This window comes from Alnus glutinosa, chromosome 7 (genome assembly GCF_958979055.1).
Source record: "Alnus glutinosa chromosome 7, dhAlnGlut1.1, whole genome shotgun sequence".
Taxonomy (NCBI): Eukaryota; Viridiplantae; Streptophyta; class Magnoliopsida; order Fagales; family Betulaceae; genus Alnus; species Alnus glutinosa.
This window is the reverse complement of record NC_084892.1, coordinates 25,009,535-25,025,884: the sequence shown is the minus strand read 5'-3', so window position 1 is coordinate 25,025,884 and position 16,350 is coordinate 25,009,535. Positions and strand designations below refer to the sequence as shown.

The 16,350-nt window shown below is 37.3% G+C and overlaps 4 protein-coding genes across 4 annotated transcripts; 3 read left to right on the top strand and 1 right to left on the bottom strand.

Moving 5' to 3' along the window:
• Nucleotides 1-718: 718 nt before the first annotated feature.
• On the top strand, nucleotides 719-3,618 carry LOC133873063 (uncharacterized). Its single transcript, XM_062310780.1, has 8 exons — nucleotides 719-1,005; nucleotides 1,174-1,226; nucleotides 1,646-1,789; nucleotides 2,466-2,539; nucleotides 2,650-2,704; nucleotides 2,774-2,836; nucleotides 2,929-3,056; nucleotides 3,243-3,618. Exons 1-8 carry the CDS (start codon nucleotides 960-962, stop codon nucleotides 3,319-3,321), a joined length of 642 nt encoding a protein of 213 aa, XP_062166764.1. The 5' UTR covers nucleotides 719-959; the 3' UTR covers nucleotides 3,322-3,618.
• A 1,246-nt stretch (nucleotides 3,619-4,864) lies between these two features.
• Nucleotides 4,865-6,714, top strand: LOC133873367 (putative cyclin-D7-1). The gene is made up of 6 exons (XM_062311083.1): nucleotides 4,865-5,101; nucleotides 5,217-5,303; nucleotides 5,398-5,496; nucleotides 5,587-5,788; nucleotides 6,274-6,410; nucleotides 6,487-6,714. The coding sequence occupies exons 1-6, from the start codon at nucleotides 4,865-4,867 to the stop codon at nucleotides 6,712-6,714; spliced, it is 990 nt and encodes a 329-aa protein (XP_062167067.1).
• A 403-nt stretch (nucleotides 6,715-7,117) lies between these two features.
• On the top strand, nucleotides 7,118-7,903 carry LOC133873937 (light-harvesting complex-like protein OHP1, chloroplastic). Its single transcript, XM_062311741.1, has 3 exons — nucleotides 7,118-7,360; nucleotides 7,461-7,583; nucleotides 7,696-7,903. Exons 1-3 carry the CDS (start codon nucleotides 7,196-7,198, stop codon nucleotides 7,762-7,764), a joined length of 357 nt encoding a protein of 118 aa, XP_062167725.1. The 5' UTR covers nucleotides 7,118-7,195; the 3' UTR covers nucleotides 7,765-7,903.
• Nucleotides 7,904-8,544: 641 nt separating this feature from the next.
• Nucleotides 8,545-12,089, bottom strand: LOC133873936 (uncharacterized). The gene is made up of 12 exons (XM_062311740.1): nucleotides 11,794-12,089; nucleotides 11,565-11,691; nucleotides 11,401-11,474; nucleotides 11,241-11,287; nucleotides 10,988-11,138; nucleotides 10,859-10,903; nucleotides 10,585-10,789; nucleotides 10,430-10,491; nucleotides 10,208-10,308; nucleotides 9,691-9,745; nucleotides 9,551-9,598; nucleotides 8,545-8,945 (listed from the first exon to the last, which is right to left on the bottom strand). Exons 1-12 carry the CDS (start codon nucleotides 11,990-11,992, stop codon nucleotides 8,767-8,769), a joined length of 1,293 nt encoding a protein of 430 aa, XP_062167724.1. The 5' UTR covers nucleotides 11,993-12,089; the 3' UTR covers nucleotides 8,545-8,766.
• Nucleotides 12,090-16,350: the final 4,261 nt, after the last annotated feature.

Genomic DNA, 16,350 nt, shown 5'->3' with positions numbered 1-16,350 from the left:
CAATGATGATGAAATAGAGAGTAACAGTCAAGAAAACATTGGTAATATACATGATGAGGAGATGAAAGTGGTTCGTGACCACATAGCTCGGTCCATTTGTGGGCTGTAAACAATACTTTCTTATTTATGTTTTAGGGTAATTTTTATTGTACTTTAAGTTTTTATTGTACTTATCAATTACTAGTTTGAATTATTGGTGAATTATGTAAAAGTTTAATTTGATAGACGGTATTGGTTTACTTTGATGGTTTACATGATGATGAAACACCCCGGCAACACCCCGGCCGCTTTGCTAATCAAAGCTTGTGTCATAATTGTGCTTCCAACCATACCTCTATTGGCTCCTTCATGTTGGTTATTTGATTGTTATAAACAAATGTCTATATTGGTAATTTGTTTATGAAATCGCACTTTTATATTAATATTATCCAAACACTCAATTGACAGAAAAAGCACTTTTTAATCAATATTACCAAACGCTAAGTGCGATTTTAAAAATTGCGTTTTCGAAATTGCACTTATTGAAATCGCTACTTTTTTAAATCGTACTTATTGAAATCGCAATCCCAAACGCACCCTAAAATTGCATTTGAAAACACAACTTTTATTTTTTTTGTTTTTTATTTTTTATTTTTTTAAAAAAATAAAACATTTTTAAAACGTAATTTAATTGCACTTTTTAAACTATACAGTTTTTACGATCGGGTTTAAAATCTTCATATTTCATAAACGATTTTTCCGAAGAAAACAAGAAACGAATAATCCAACTGCCGGTAACGAGGCGGATCCACTCGGACCGCCGCGGATAATTGCGCACAGACGGTTGGGCGAACCCTTGGACCTTTCACTTTCAGAGTTTCTTAGAGAAAGATCGAATACCCAAATTACAGACCGTGATATTGCCGCTTACCATTTGGTTTCTTTGATTGGGAATTGAGATTCGATCATTCATCAAAGAAATGCCAGTGAGAGTGGTGGAGAGCTCCGCACCTTCCCAAGTTTCAGGTATTTCGCGTTCCTTCAAAAATAATTGCAATAAGAATAATGTTCAGTGCCAGAGTTAGGGCTTTGTTTGTTTCCTGGCAAATACCTGAAATTTATTGGCCTCGTCAAAAAAGTCTTTTTGTTTTTGGTTTCTGGGTCTAATCTATATGTTCATGCTTAATTGTGAAGGTGCGAATTCTGGAAACACATCGCCAGCATGCTCACTTTTGAGTGTTGGACAGGTTAGTCTTCGACCCTTTTTTTTTTTTGGTTCTTTCTGTAAATGGAGTAATTTTTCTAGTGACCCTTCTACATATATGGCTGCAAATGATTAGTTGCCTAATAGATATTGAGCCTAATGAGTATCATACATGGGGTTATGGAGGTGAACGCATAAGCTAAGATTTTAGTCTTTAATGGCATTGCTAGATGATCATATATCTCTTTACAATTTTGGTCAAAGATGTTCTGCTTTTCCTTCTTTGGTCATTTGAAGTGAAAAAATAAAGCTGCATATTTTACTACTAAATGAAACTAACCTGATGAAACGGTTTGAGATCTCGATCGAAAATTCATAATTTTGCATCATATGAGGTGGTACTCCTCTTTCTGCTTCAGTGAACGAGTTTTGGTTTATCCTCACAGTTTAATTTTCTCACAGGCCTTCTCTGGTACTCAGAATGTTTCTAGCGCACAGAAAGATGAAGCATGGAGAGTTAATGTTCGAATACAGGGATGTGACCTTGAACATGGGTATCTATGTGGGACCATGGAAGCTCTCAATGTCCCTATGGCGGACACACCAGTAAGCAGTTCCTTTTTTTTTTGTTAGGATATTTCCTTTCTTTGTCTGTGCAGTGTTGATATATAGAGGATAGATACTGAAAAAAAAAATTATCTTGTAAATGTTATAGCGCAATGAAAGAATGAGGCAGCTACTGGGTTTTTTTGAAACTTCTGTCTGCTGACATTATTGCCAGAATAGGTTACTTTGATAAGAGGCACCTAACCAAGAGGTTTCTTTCCCCACGGGCTTTTTCAATGTTCTCATTGTTGCGTGTTTCTTTATAAATCCAAAACTTACTGAAAAAAAAACTATATTTTGTGGCCATATTCACCTAATTGCTTGTTATTATACATACATTCTCCATCTTCTTTGGTTGCAGCAGCCATGAATATTAGCCGCACCCAGAATTTTCAAACTTAACTCTTTGCTTTATATCCTATTTTATCAGTATGATATACATACGAATGATCCGTAACAGAATATATGATACAGTTCTACCTTTAGCTGTAAATTGGTTGGTTACATTTCCTCACTATAATGGAACTAGGCCCAGTAGTATGCTTAATATGTACCTTGGATTTCATTCAAAAAAACTGCCAAGGTTTCATGACCACCTTGTTTGCTGCAGTTGGAATATTGTGATTTACCTTGTTTAGTCATGGAACCCTTTTTGTTTCATTTATGATTACTTCAGGTAGTAACCTTCTGGGAAGGGGAGATCATTGACACAAAGAATTATACTTTCTTCACTGGCAAGTGGGAAGCGACGTATGTTCCTTTATTTTATTTTTTTCCATTTACTGTATCATGGAAACTTTAAATAACAGTGATGGTGGACAAAACTATCCAATGCTGATTTGCATGATCTCTTGCTACAGGCCAGACGATGATATAAGGCACTGGACCAAGTTTCCATCCTTCGCATCCCTTTTGGTAAAAGTGTCGGAACCTTTTCTTTCATACACACTATTTTCTGTATTAACTAATCCTGTTGTTTTTCAGAGTCAAGTGGAGGTTGATGGTGGAAAATCTTTGGACCTGAGTAACTATAAACACATATTTATGGTAACCTAGTCTCAATTATTTTAATCATTTGGTGAAAGAACTCACCATATGTGAAGCAATAACATGCCGGTTTCTCTTATTTGCTGGCGCAGAGATGGAAAGAGCAATACTTTGTGAATGTTGGGACAGACTGTGGGTTAACTATAGCTGGCTTTTACTATGTTTGTTTCTCTTGTAGTGATGGCTACATCAGTGGCTTCTATTATGATCCTAATAGCAGGTATTTCCTCCCATCCTGTCAGTTAAACTCTTCTAATATTCTCTTTCTTCAAAATATGGAATGCAGTATTTTCACATTCTGAAGGAAATGTGCATTTTCTGTTAGTTACTCTCCACCCCCAACCCCCCCCAAAAAAAAACAAAGAGAAGGAGCTGATTGATGAAATTAACTTGAAACAACGTGCAGCCCATTTCAGAAGCTCGAGCTAAAATCGACTAATGAGGGAAGATCAGGTTTCAGTTTTTCATCATATGAGTTGCAATAAAATGGAAGAAGGCATTCGCTTTTGAAGTTAGCGCATGATTGAACTTCGCTTGGTCAGGTGAACATCTCAGAGGTACTAAGGGAGATTATGCAAGATCGATCACTGGGAATCCAAACTGTACGAAGATTATATTGGAAGAGTTGACAGTGATGTACATCTGTTTGTGTTAAGAATACTTGTCAAAAAGTACATTTGCGTGGAATACTTATTGTATTGTTTTATGTGAATTGAAGTCAAACATGCATGTGAAGCCAACCTTTTGAATTTTAGTGGATCATTGCAGCTATGTTCATCTGATTCTTGTGATCTTCTTTCATTCTGACTACGTATTCTGATTATTGTTAGGGTTAATACGTTTTTGCCCCTGCCCTGTGATTCATTTGTATCGCAAATGAGACCTTGATTTTGGCGAAAGACGGAGATGGTACTTCTGTTCAAATTTTTATTCAAAAGTTAACGGTAGTTTACGTTAGTGTCACTAAACACCCTTTAAAAGTCGACTCTGTTACATATGACACATTAGTGTAATGTTATTTTTTTATAAAAAACAATTATTTTAAAAGCTTCAAAAAATTTGAAAAAAAAAAGGGGGGGGGGGGGGGGGGTGGCTTAGTCACCTCCTTTGCCGGTTTGGGGGAGGTTCAAGGGCTATGGGGATAGCCGACCGGCTGAGCCACCCCTCCTTTTCTTTCTGTTTTTTTTGTTTTTTTTTTTTTCAATATTTTTTTTAAAGCTTTTAAAAAAAATTAAAAAAGAAAATATGACATGGCACTGATGTGATATCTGTGATAAGTGTTTACTTTTAAAGGTTGTTTAGTGACACTAACGTAAACTACTTTTAACTTTTAGATAAAAATTTGAACGGAAGTACCATTTTTATCTTTTGTCAAAATATAAAGGGGTATTGATGTGACATCTGTGACAAGCGTCTACTTTTAAAGGTAGCATTTCTGATACGAAATTAACCACAAAAAAATAAAAGAGGTAAATCACATCGGATGTTCACTATTTAACCCTTATTGTTAATTTGTTACGATGATGGTCATTAGTATCCGCCATATTAAAGTGTCAATTAAACGAGGAGTTATTACGGCCTCATGATCCTAATCACACAACGTGGGTCCACGCCCAACTGGAAAAGCGACGTAACCAACGGAGCTGGGGCCACCGCCAAAAACTCAACCACGTACAGTTTTGCTCCTTCCCCATATTCAAGGAATAGCATGCACCATTTATGCAACGCACGCAGCTATCCTCGTGCGCTCACGCAATTGGTTACTGCCGCCAAAATTAATTAAAAATCCCCATTACAGCATTTACCCCGCTTCATGAGGGACGTGTCCCTCTTTTTATTTCACCCTTCTTCCCCTAACTACCCACGTATCATGGATTATTCATCATTCATGTATCAACCTTCAACCCCCACGCCACCTCCAAATATATACCTTCCCTCACCTCCTTTCCTCTCCAGTACGAAAAACACTGTCCTGAATATGATTATCCTGTCAGACCATTTACATTTCCATTGACAAGATTTGTACGTATGGAAAACTTGCTGTGTGATGAGGCGTGGCCGTCCAGCCCTGTAGCGCCCATTGATCATCAGAGTACAGAGAGCTACCGTGGTTCGTTTTATCCGACTAAGGAAGACTCCGAGGAGGCCCTTTCTATCTACCTGGAGAAGGAGATCAGTTACATGCCTGAAGCTAATTACGTGGAGCATCTCCGGTCGCAAAATTTGACCAATGCTAGATATAGAGCCACTCGGTGGCTTTTTCGGGTCAGTTTCTCGATCCTAGATCGACAACCATTTTTCACGTCTTCATCATTTAATTTCTTTCTCGATCGATCTCCAACTCTCGTATATAAGTGTTTGGTTGGTTTTTTGTTTACAGTCCAGAAGTCGCTTGAATCTCCCTTTTGGAGCTGCTTTCAATGCTGCAAATTACCTTGATCGGTTCATATCTATGAATCAATGCAATGTAAGCAGGCCTGAATATCTAATATTGATTACTTGCTGGATAGAATCATATACATGCGGATATTTAGCACTAATGTTTAACATAAATTTTCAAGGGATGGAGCTATTGGATGGTTGAATTATTGTCTGTTGCGTGCTTATCTGTTGCCTCCAAGTTCAGTGAAACCTGCACTCCTACGTTGCATGAAATTCAGGTGACTCTTGTTAATTATTGTTGTTGTTGTTGTTCTTATGATATATATATATATATAACTGATTGACCTTTACCAATATTGTGATTGAAGATGGAGGATTTGGGCCATTCATTTGAGTCAAACACAATCCAGTGGATGGAATTGACGCTGTTAAAGGCCTTAGGATGGCGTCTTAGCTCTACAACGGCTTATTCTTACATGGAATTGTTGATATGTAGCATTGACTCCTTGAAACCTCTTCAAGAAGATATTACTACCCGAGTCACTAAGTTACTTCTTGCAGCTATTTCAGGTATATATATATATATATATATATATTTTGATTAAATGATTAAATTTATCATTTCTTATCAGTTTAAGTTTTTGAGACAAATGATAATTTAATATAATATCAAAGTCAAAAGTTCTAAGTTTGAACCTTGACTTCGTGCCAATTTACCCCAGTTTAATTAAAATCTTTTACTTGTCGGGCCTCACCTATTAAAAGGATATGACCCAATTAACATGAATACAACATGAAATTAATAAATTAGAGTTGATGAGTCTGACATGTTTCATTAAATAGGTCGGATTAATATAGTCTTATATCGATGCATCGATACAGTCCAAATACGACACGTGAACATGAATTGTCACATTTACTGTACAGGATATAGAACTTTAAGTATTGACTTAGCTATGAAATGCTTCGTGCTATATAGGCTAGAAAAATGGAAGTAATGGTAGGTCTAAATTCATTTGCTTCCACTGATATATAATTGAAACCAAACCATCCAGATTCAAGATTGTTGGAGTTTAGGCCAAGTGTTGTTGCTGTATCTGCTCTTTGGTGCAGTCTAGACGAGATACTAATTCCATCAATATCCAATGCCTACCTCCCCTCCATTACAAGACTCTTTAATAAAGCTCAAAAGGTAAAAACCTAAGCAGAAAAAACGTACTTCTTGAATGCGATGTACTGTTTTATTGACAGGGTTGTCAATTTACTAGGATGATTTGGTCAAGTGCCATATGATCATGGAAGCTCAACAGCAGGTCGGCTCTTTGCACAACTTAACACACTATCATGACTGCCCTTCAAGTCCCACGACAGTGTTGCTGAAGCAGCCCATTGACATATGTGACTGCCATGTCAATTTCTCTTTCTTGAAGATCCGTGGTCCAAACAGCAATCTTATCAAATCAAGTAGGAAGAAAAGAAAGCGGGAAGAACAGTAAAAGTTGTTTAAGGAAATCATCATGGTGATCTTTCTTTTTGTTTGTGATTGTTGTACCAAGAACAATTCAGATTGTCCGAAAAAAAAAACAACAATTATAATATACAATTCAATAGAAAAATGGCCAGATAATCAATCGAAGCACTTTGGTTATCTCCCTCCATTATTTTTTATTTTTTTTTTGGGTTGAAAAATTAAATGTGCACTCTGTACTGAATGTGACAGAGCCAGAGTCCTATTCTGTGGGACACAAGAACAGAACATCCTCAGTCGGTCCAGTCCATGCCCACTGGGGGACCCAGCAGATATGTGCTCAGTGTCACATGAGCGTGTATCAAACAAAACCCACCAGAAAAAGATAAAGTCAAAAAGAAAAAAACGAGGAACATTAAATAAGTAACAAATAAATGAAATCTGAACGCTTACAGACAAGTAGATAAGGTGGGTGAAGAAGCAACGGCTATGGTTGTTGAACCAAAACAATGGCATCTTCATCTTCAATGTTATCATCTTCTCTCCTCCCAGCGAGAGCTCAAGTATTTCGTGGAAACCAACAACTCAAGCTTCTCAATCATCGTAATCTGAATGGTACAACCTTCAAGAAGAAAGCTTCTTTCTGGGTCCGTGCTGCAAAGCTTCCTGCAGGAGTATGTTCTTTGTTTTTGCTCTTACTTTTATTAGCTCCTTATTTTATGTGTTCCTGAGGAAGATTAATTATGATAAAGAAATGGGTTTTGGAAATATCAGGTGGAAATGCCCAAAGTAGAGCCAAAATTCATTGCCCCTTTTCTTGGTTTCACAAAGACAGCTGAAATTTGGAATTCTAGAGCTTGTATGATTGGCCTTATTGGAACTTTCATTGTAGAATTGGTGAGTTCTTTCTTTTGAACTTCCATCTTCTTGCAATAATTGTAACCAAAAGAAGGCTTTGATGAGCTTTTTCGCTGAAGAATTTATTCACTGTGGCTTTGTGGCTTTTCAGATATTAAACAAGGGAATACTACAGTTGATTGGGGTGGAGATAGGGAAAGGGCTTGATCTTCCACTTTGACCATTTAATCTGGATTATATATGCATGTATAATTCATGTGACTTTCGGTTTATTATTCGTTTCAAGAACTAGTCTTTTGACTGTAATTGTAATTTAACTTTGTGTGCTGCCAGTAAATGTATTTAATCTCTTACATTGATGTGCATTCTATCTTATATCTTTACCGTGCCTGTAAGAAATCTGTCTCCCAGCAACAAACACGTATATAATCGTACCGTATAATCTGCATCTTTCGCTTACAAAATCCGCCTGGCCCAAAAGGATTGCAACCTTTCGGGGGTGCCAGTCTGCCAGAGAACAAGAAGCTTTCAAAACCAAGGGTGTGTTTGAACTTTGAAGTTACGATTTTATAGATAAAAATATATAATTTTTAATCAAATTGCAAAACATGAATTGTTTGAGATTGCATTTACAAAAGAACTACGATTTGAAAATATAAAAAATTCGTATTTTCAAATCGCAGGAAACCGGCAAGGGTATTTTTTTTTTTTTTTTAAACGCACAATTTTAAAGATTAAACTACAATTTTACAAAATGTTTAATTGCAAATCCAAACAACCCTAACATAGCCAATCTGTTGAATGTTTTAGAGGCCGTCATGACCGTTATCATGTGTCCCAAGGCAGAATTTATTCTATTATCTCAAGGCCATTAGATTTGCTACACCCAAACTAATCATGGCTCAGCAAGGATGCATCACCACTGTTCATAAGACAGATAAGAGCTTAGAGCTCATTAAAAAATAAACCATATATGCAGTCAGAGAACAATACAACCACCTTGATGAATTGGTTCTTATCAATTAAGACAAACAAGTTCCGAGGGTGCACTTTGGATATCAGAGTCAGAAACTATTTCATTTCAAAACAAAATTTATTTCCGAGGGATTTGTCTCACATGGATCAAAGGTCGTGTGTACATTGGTTTGGAGACACTCCTTTGTCATGTATCAAGAACATGAACAGTGAACTCCTGCTGCAGAACCTGGGAAGAAAAAAACACCTATATGGTCCTGCAGGTTCGAGCATCTATAACTGGCACTTTGAAAGAAGGGTCTGATATTTCTAGTGCCTCGGCGAGGGAGAGCCTGCGGTTCCGCCATGCAGCCTCAGCCCAACTCTTCATTTTCTCTCCTTGAACCTTTCTGTTCTGTTGGACGCAGAGTACTTCTGCATACCCACCTACATAATCAACCGACTATATCAATGCCAAAATCCAGCTAAGAGTCACCATACCAAACCACGACAAATAAAACACATTATAGGTGTGAGTGCATGCACATGCACACATTCTACTTCAAGTTGGAACGATAGAAACAAATCACAACTCTTAAATGTGCATATACTCGTCAGTCCATAGCACGTTTGTTTTGGGTACAGAATGTCAGGGGTTCAAATCCAGTCCAATCACGCAGAAAATTACGTCATTTCGCCAACGTTCAGGGGATTTTCAAATCACCTTACAAATAGTAGAACAAAATTGATAGATTCAACTATGACATGCAGAATGCATGTTCAAATAAAATGTTAACAAGAGTGTCAAAAGTACGGCCATCATAAGTTCATCCGTGTAATACACTCATTTTTCAGAACATCAGAAATGCAAAAGTTGAACGAAGTGAATGTTCAGGTAATATACATTGGTCGAACATATAGCAATAGGAACATAAAAACTTTCGAGGGTCAACACTGATTCTCGAATGGTCATTACTCAGGTAAAACCTCTCCACATGTTTATGAGGTAATTTAAAATGAATAATTAGAATCATTCAAACACTTAACATTACCTCTTGCAAGGGCCACTATATCAGTTTTATCTACCTTTGCTCCTGTATCTACAAAGTCGAAAAATAAGATAAAAAAAATGACAACAAATTTTCATTTAATTGAATATGAAGAAAGAGAATCAAAGAGCTGTTCGACATACCATCTGTATCCACTAGTGGAGCTTTCAACAACTCTAATGCCTTTCTATATAGTCCCTGACAATGACATTTGAAATATTAAACTAGAAGGAAAAAGAAGAAAACAATTAAACAAAATTAATAAATCAACCAAGTAATGTGCTAGAGACCCTAATGCATATGAATAAGTAATTGGGTAGACCCCAGATAAACTAGTCTCAGCCCTTGATCATCTCAGTAAAATTATGTGTCTTATTCACAATGAAGCCAACTGCATGTTACATTATTATGAATATACATACATGCAACCCGATAATCTAGTAACACATCTCAATCAACCATTCTGATTCAAAAAGGTGACAAATGATCTTTGACCCTACACTTACAGAATTCATTCAATGTCCTAAAACGAACCAAATCAATTTATTCATGCATGGCCTTAACAGTACCAAGTTCGATTAAGAGCCAAAGAGTGAATAATTAACATCAAAATTTAAATTTTGGCCACATAAATAAATCTGGTCATGTACAAGTTCGTACCTCTTGAATCAAAAGAGAACTTGAACGCTCCTGCATTGCTTTACGCCTAAACATAAGAGCCATGCAGGTTAAGACAACACCAACTTTTGGGTGATGAGGGCCTACATCAAACAAATAAAACCACAGGACATACCCAGATATCATTGCAGAGATAGATGCAAATAAGAAATGCAGAGAGTATTTGTATGTCACTCAATTAACAAAAAAGCCAACGTAACACACCAAAATGTTCCTCTGTTTTAGATAACGCCCTTGTTAATATCTCCTCTGCATCACCGAAGTTTCTAAAAGAACACAAGTTAGATTTAGGGTGGAAGAAAAACATACCAAAGGGGGAAAAAAGCTAATGGAAGGTGCAGATGTAATCCTGAGCCTACCCCATGTGTGCCTCAAGCTGTCCTAATGCACACGTGGCTGCCAACAATATTTCCTCTGATGACATATTACAAGCTGCTAAGGCATTTAAGTCGCTAAAATCTTTATTCTCAGACGCCCTTTGAATTACTTTTTGGTATGCCTCTTTTGCCAATGAAAAACTCTGTGTAGCATGCAAGAGTTCTCCAATTGATAGACCAACACTACCTATAAGTCGAATCATCAATTCACTGCACTATAATAACTTACCACAATGTCTAATTACATGAACCTCACCAGTAATTCCTTCACTTTCCTTAAATCCTTGCAAACATATAATGGCTGCAGCGAAATAGCTAAGCATTCAGTAATTTACGAAAGCTGCTACAGTGACCAAAAAAAAAAAGAACCAAGGGCTTGATAAACCTAATTTCAGATTTCCACGGACAAGTTCAACCATCCCTTTGGCCGCTTTAGCACAAGCACTCAAGACCACAGGGTTTCCAACACCACCTATTGCATCTTCTTTCTCAACTAGTTCTAAGCATTTATCTGCGATCACTGATGAAGAATCATCCTATATAGGGAGAACCAACTCAAGATAAATTTCAAAACTCAAGAACAGGAAATTGAAACAAACAAATGAATAAAACACTGAAATGGGTGCTTGTAAACTCACCTGCCCCAGCTCTAGATGAAGCCCAACAAGAGCTTCCAATGCAGCAACTATAACAAGGACCGAGTCACGATTTCTAGTCAATACCCATTTCATACCATCCAACTTCACAAATTCAACTAGAAATGCAAAACAAATTGAAGTAAAAACATATCATTTTTACCTCTAACACCTAAATAAGAGTGCTTTAAATCTTCGATTCTCTGAAGTCTCTCAACTGCTTCACCAAAATTCCCTCTGAAACCCATCAAACTCAAACTTATCATAAGTTACTGAATCTACCAATCAAGCACCCACGATGTAAATAAGGAAAAGAAAAAGGAAAACCTTTCAGAGAATAAGGTAGACATGGCCAGCAAGACTAATCCCCTTGAATTCTCAGCGTCTTGGCCCTCACTTGGCTGAGTGGAAAGGCACTGCTCCAGTACCAGAAGACCTTGCGCGTAAGATTCATCTGAATAATTGCACAAATACAAAACCATATCATAATCTAAAACATTCAAAAGAAAAATTATGGTTTTAAAATTTTCATAGATAAAATGATTTGGGGAAGAACCTGATTTTTGTGACCTGGCATGGGAGAGGGCGTAATTGATCATCTGAAGAGCGACCGGGTTCGCATCGTGAAGCGATCTGAACGGTGGTGGTGATAACAAAGAGGGACCGCAGGGTCTAGATGAATTCAGACCCAGACTGGCGGATCTTGCGGCGGAGGTCGCCGCTCTAGAGAGATTAACTGCGACGCGAATCATCATCACTGCAAAACCCTGCAGCGAGTGGGCACTGTGGAAGGGGTTTTCCCAGGGGTAAATTCGGAACAATATTTTTCTATGTTTTTTTTTTTTTTTTTTTTTTTTTTTTTTTTTTTTTTTGTGAGAGTATTTTCTAGTGTCTATTACCCTGGAGCGAGTGGGAACTGTACGTGGAGATGGCACAGGGTTTCCTTCCGCATTTGGATCCTGAGAGGAAACGGTCAGTATAACTGGAAGGGTAAAATTGTCTAAAAAAAATATTTATGGGACACGATAAGGCCATTAATATTTGAGAGCCACTTCTATACGGTTGTGGCAAAAACAAGGCCTTTTCTGCCTTCCTATGAATGGCTGACACGTTATCCTGAAAAAAAAAAAAAAAAATGTAAAAACACTGGATCTAGTCTCTTCGAGTTTAGTTTTGCTAGAAAAAAGTTCTGGAACATCACTCTCCTTCACAGAGGCACCACCACCGTTGTCAATTAATCGTCGTCATCTACAACTCTTAACAGGATGTGTTGTTATTTTACTCAAATCCATGAATTTGCTTTTTGGGATTTCTTGTTTTTGTTACAGTCAGTCTCCATCGTCGCACTTTTCTTCTTCTTTTTTATATGCAGTCAAAGAAAAGTCATATTAAGTGCTCAACACATGCAGCGAGAGAGAGATTATTTGTTTATGGTGTTGTTTTGTAAATCTGGGGCCTCAATTTCAGTGTCGAAAGCTGCTGAAATCAAGTAAATGGCCGAGACCCAGATGAATAAACAAGGAAAAACTCACCGCCTCAGATGAAGAAACAGAAAAACTCACCGACCCACATGGGGAATCAAAGGACTTTCAACTACCCAGATGAGGAAATCAAGAAATATCGACAACCCAAGTGAGTTCGCAGCTTGTAAAATCACAATATCAAAGGGCAGAAAATTGACAAGTATACACATAGCAAGCCCACACAGAAACCGTTCAAATCGGAGATGAAGACCAAATGAGCCGTGCTCAGATGAAACGCCAAAGCTCTGCAAATCACACCTGGAAGCTGAAATGAACCAAAGAAAACAGGGAAGGTGGAAAAAAACCCACGAAAAATCACAAGGTGATAGGTCAGCCTCACAAGGAGGTGGAAAAGCCTCACTAGAAGGTGGGTAATCCTCACAAGGAGGCTGGAAATCCGCATAGGGCGGAAGAGGCGAAAGGGGAAAAAGTTAGGGCAGAGTTTTGGTTAGCCCATATTATCACTCATTCCATCAAGCCCAGCATTTGATGATAAACTGATGAGGACAAGTCCTTCGTCCATTGATTTGCTCTCTCAGGCGCTGTGCTTAGCCAGTGTGGGAGACGACGTGGCGGTGGCGGTGGCCTTGGTGAGCAGTGTTTCTTTTCTATAGAGACGCAGAAATAGGTAAATGAGAATTTTGTGGATGAAGATGAGTGTCGAGTGATAGAGAATAGGTTCCAGTATTTTTGTCTCACTTTAATTCGTTGTTTCAGGCAGACGTGGCACCCTCTTATTGGAAGGCATAAAAGGCATAGTTTTTGCCATGACCTGATAGAAGTTATGGCCTTAATATTTTACAACATTCGTAAATTCGATATCAATCAAATATGAAATTAATGGAGTTATGATTGATTTATATAAACTTATACTCATATCTTGACATAACTTAAATTTGACACATAAACACGAATCGCTTTTCATGAAATAAGATATATTTAGAGTGAAGTCCTTTTGGTCGGGTTATTTGTTGAGGTGCATTGTATTTTGAATGAAGTTCATTAGGTTAGGTTATGTGTATTGACATTTCTGTGTCTTTTTTTTAGTAAGTAGAGACTAAGGTTGCGTTTGGTGTTGCAATTTCTTAGACAAAAAGTGTGATTTTAAACTAAATCGCAAAAAATGAACCGTTTGAAAATTACATTTTTTAAAAATGACGATTTGAAAAGGCAATCGTAGGCAAGGAGATGCTTTTTTGTAAACACGGAATTTTAAAGGCTAACCTGCGATTTTAAAGTTCAAACTGCGATTTTGTCAAACTCTTAATTGCGTTTTTAAAAATCATTTTTTCAAATCGTACATTTTAAAATCACTATTTTAAAATCATACTTTTTAAAATCACAAACTCAAACCACCTTAAAATATATGCAACGTCCAAACATATTTCCTTTTAATGTGTTGGTTGGGTTCGAGTTTGAATGGCTTGAATAACAGTAGGAGAATTTCCTTTAAAGACCATGAGTGCAAGCTTTAGCTTTGGCAGATGTGGGATTTATTGGGGTGCTTTTGTAGGTCTAGATATATATGTTGGATATCAAGCTCCAGGATGGTCGCAGCACATTGCTGCGAGGACATCATATTCTTCCCTTATAGCTACATTAAACTTTGATTTGAGAAAGTTGTTAGGTGGAGGTTATCAAGTTGTATCTCATGCTGTGGTTGCAAAGGGAATAAAAAGGTCAATATCTACAGCATATCGACCCAATGAGAGAAGTGAGGCATGCATGAAGAAACAACTGTTGACAGACCTCCATTTCCAACACTCACAATTAGCCAATCGATTCACCAAAGCATCGAAAACGACATAATTTCATAATTTTTTTGCAAGTTGGGTGTCATGAATATCCACTAACTTGAGAGGTTGTTAAAGGAAAACAATCAATACCAACAAGGAAACTCAAGATTTACCACTCGGCTAAGGAAAAAAACCACAAACATCACATCTTGAATCCATTAAACACCTACCCCGCATGCTGAACGAGGTTAACATCTTCTATATTCGGTGCTGCATGCCATCCATACATAGCTTCATTATGTTAACGGGGATTGATGTAAATACGTGATTTGTCTTCCAATTTTTGTGTATAAATAGACAACATTGTAACTAATGGAGGACGCTCCCGAGAAGCGCTCGAAAATCTGCACCCGAGTAGCAAACCTAAGAAGCAACAATCCCGAGAGGTCAATAGTCCATTCCCAAGGAGCGGTCATTCGAGCAGCGATCGCGAGACACTCCCGAGAGGCGATCCCGATCATTTAGCTTTACCCGACTAGAGATCCTTAATCGGTAGACAGCTGTCGCGTGTTTATTCTAGAAGGAGAATCTGTAACCACCGATTTGAATATATTTTATTTGCTTTTATAATTCCAGCACTTTTTATTTCCTTTCTTGGATTGTAATAATCTCCAGACAGAAATTTCCTACAAACTGGTTTGTATGAAATTTCATACAACCCACATATAAGATTAACATGTGTCCATTGGAATGTGAAAAGCATATGTTGTTTTAATAGCAGATGCTTCTTACATGCTTTTTTAATAGCATTAATAAAAAAAAAAAAAAAACACGTGCTTCTCACATGTTTAAAGGACACATATCATTCTTATATGTGGGTTGTATGAAATTTTCTACAAACTTGTTTGTAGGAAATTTATGTCCATAATCTCCTTTCCTTACTAGGATTAGGTCTTCGTCTTTTACAAAAACTAGGTTTACTATTACTACTAGGAATAAGTTTACTTTTTCTTCAAGTAATGTTCTAGTATAAATATAGGAGGTAGTAGCATGTAAACATTAACCTTTGAATTATTAATCAAATCAGATAATTTTCTCAAACACTTTGCGGAGTTTTATCATTGTTAAGCCTGCGGGCTTGTTTATCTTTTTTGTTCAAAAGACGCAAAACACTTCTGATTGTTGTTACCAAGTCTTCCACTATGTAAGTAATAAAACAATTATCAAGAAATACATACAGTTTTCTTCTCATATTCTTTCATTTTCCTTGTTGCTTTCCTCCTATGATTTTATTATGGTATCAGAGCGTAGGAATTGGTCCTGAGGGATTGTCATGGGTCCATTTTTCTACTAACGAAAATTAGAACTACTACCTTCAGCCTTATCGGAGCTTTGTTCTTGGGTATGGACAGTCTACCTACCCAACGATTTTGATTTCCAATTTTTATTTTTATTTTTTTTTTTGGGGGGGGGGGGGGGGGGGGGGGGTGTTGTGCATTCTTTTGTAGTTAGCATTCTGCACTACACAACCCAATGTTTTTGTTTATTATTATTTTGTGGTTTTTTTAAATAAAAAAGGCCAAATGAGGCCGCAGGCCGACCCAAACTGTTCAACCCAGGCCAGTGAGACGAGCCCATTGGGATCCGCAAGCTAGCCCAAACGGGTTAGCCCACCTGATTCTTTAAATAAAGGAAGAAGAAAAAGATATAGTTTTGAGTGGCTGATCCCTACTTCCTCACTGTGTAAGTCTCATGAGTCATTTTATGACTATATATTATGCCTTTGTTAACCTTTGACCCTGTCACAAGATGGAGGTCTTGATGTCTATACTACTCTAGTGCGTTGCATATGAC

Bases quoted from the DNA above. Each gene is read 5' to 3' on its own strand.
- LOC133873063 (XM_062310780.1), top strand. From the start codon at position 960: ATGCCAGTGAGAGTGGTGGAGAGCTCCGCACCTTCCCAAGTTTCAG. The intron at 1,790-2,465 runs GTAAGCAGTTCC...TGATTACTTCAG, and splicing joins TCCCTATGGCGGACACACCA to GTAGTAACCTTCTGGGAAGG. The intron at 3,057-3,242 runs GTATTTCCTCCC...AACAACGTGCAG, and splicing joins TATTATGATCCTAATAGCAG to CCCATTTCAGAAGCTCGAGC.
- LOC133873367 (XM_062311083.1), top strand. From the start codon at position 4,865: ATGGAAAACTTGCTGTGTGATGAGGCGTGGCCGTCCAGCCCTGTAGCG. The intron at 5,497-5,586 runs GTGACTCTTGTT...TTGTGATTGAAG, and splicing joins CTACGTTGCATGAAATTCAG to ATGGAGGATTTGGGCCATTC. The intron at 5,789-6,273 runs GTATATATATAT...CAAACCATCCAG, and splicing joins ACTTCTTGCAGCTATTTCAG to ATTCAAGATTGTTGGAGTTT.
- LOC133873937 (XM_062311741.1), top strand. From the start codon at position 7,196: ATGGCATCTTCATCTTCAATGTTATCATCTTCTCTCCTCCCAGCGAGA. The intron at 7,361-7,460 runs GTATGTTCTTTG...TGGAAATATCAG, and splicing joins CTGCAAAGCTTCCTGCAGGA to GTGGAAATGCCCAAAGTAGA. The intron at 7,584-7,695 runs GTGAGTTCTTTC...GTGGCTTTTCAG, and splicing joins GAACTTTCATTGTAGAATTG to ATATTAAACAAGGGAATACT.
- LOC133873936 (XM_062311740.1), bottom strand. From the start codon at position 11,992: ATGATGATTCGCGTCGCAGTTAATCTCTCTAGAGCGGCGACCTCCGCC. The intron at 11,139-11,240 runs GTGAGTTTACAA...CTCCCTATATAG, and splicing joins TTCATCTAGAGCTGGGGCAG to GATGATTCTTCATCAGTGAT. The intron at 10,790-10,858 runs GTGAGGTTCATG...TTCGACTTATAG, and splicing joins GGAAAGTGAAGGAATTACTG to GTAGTGTTGGTCTATCAATT.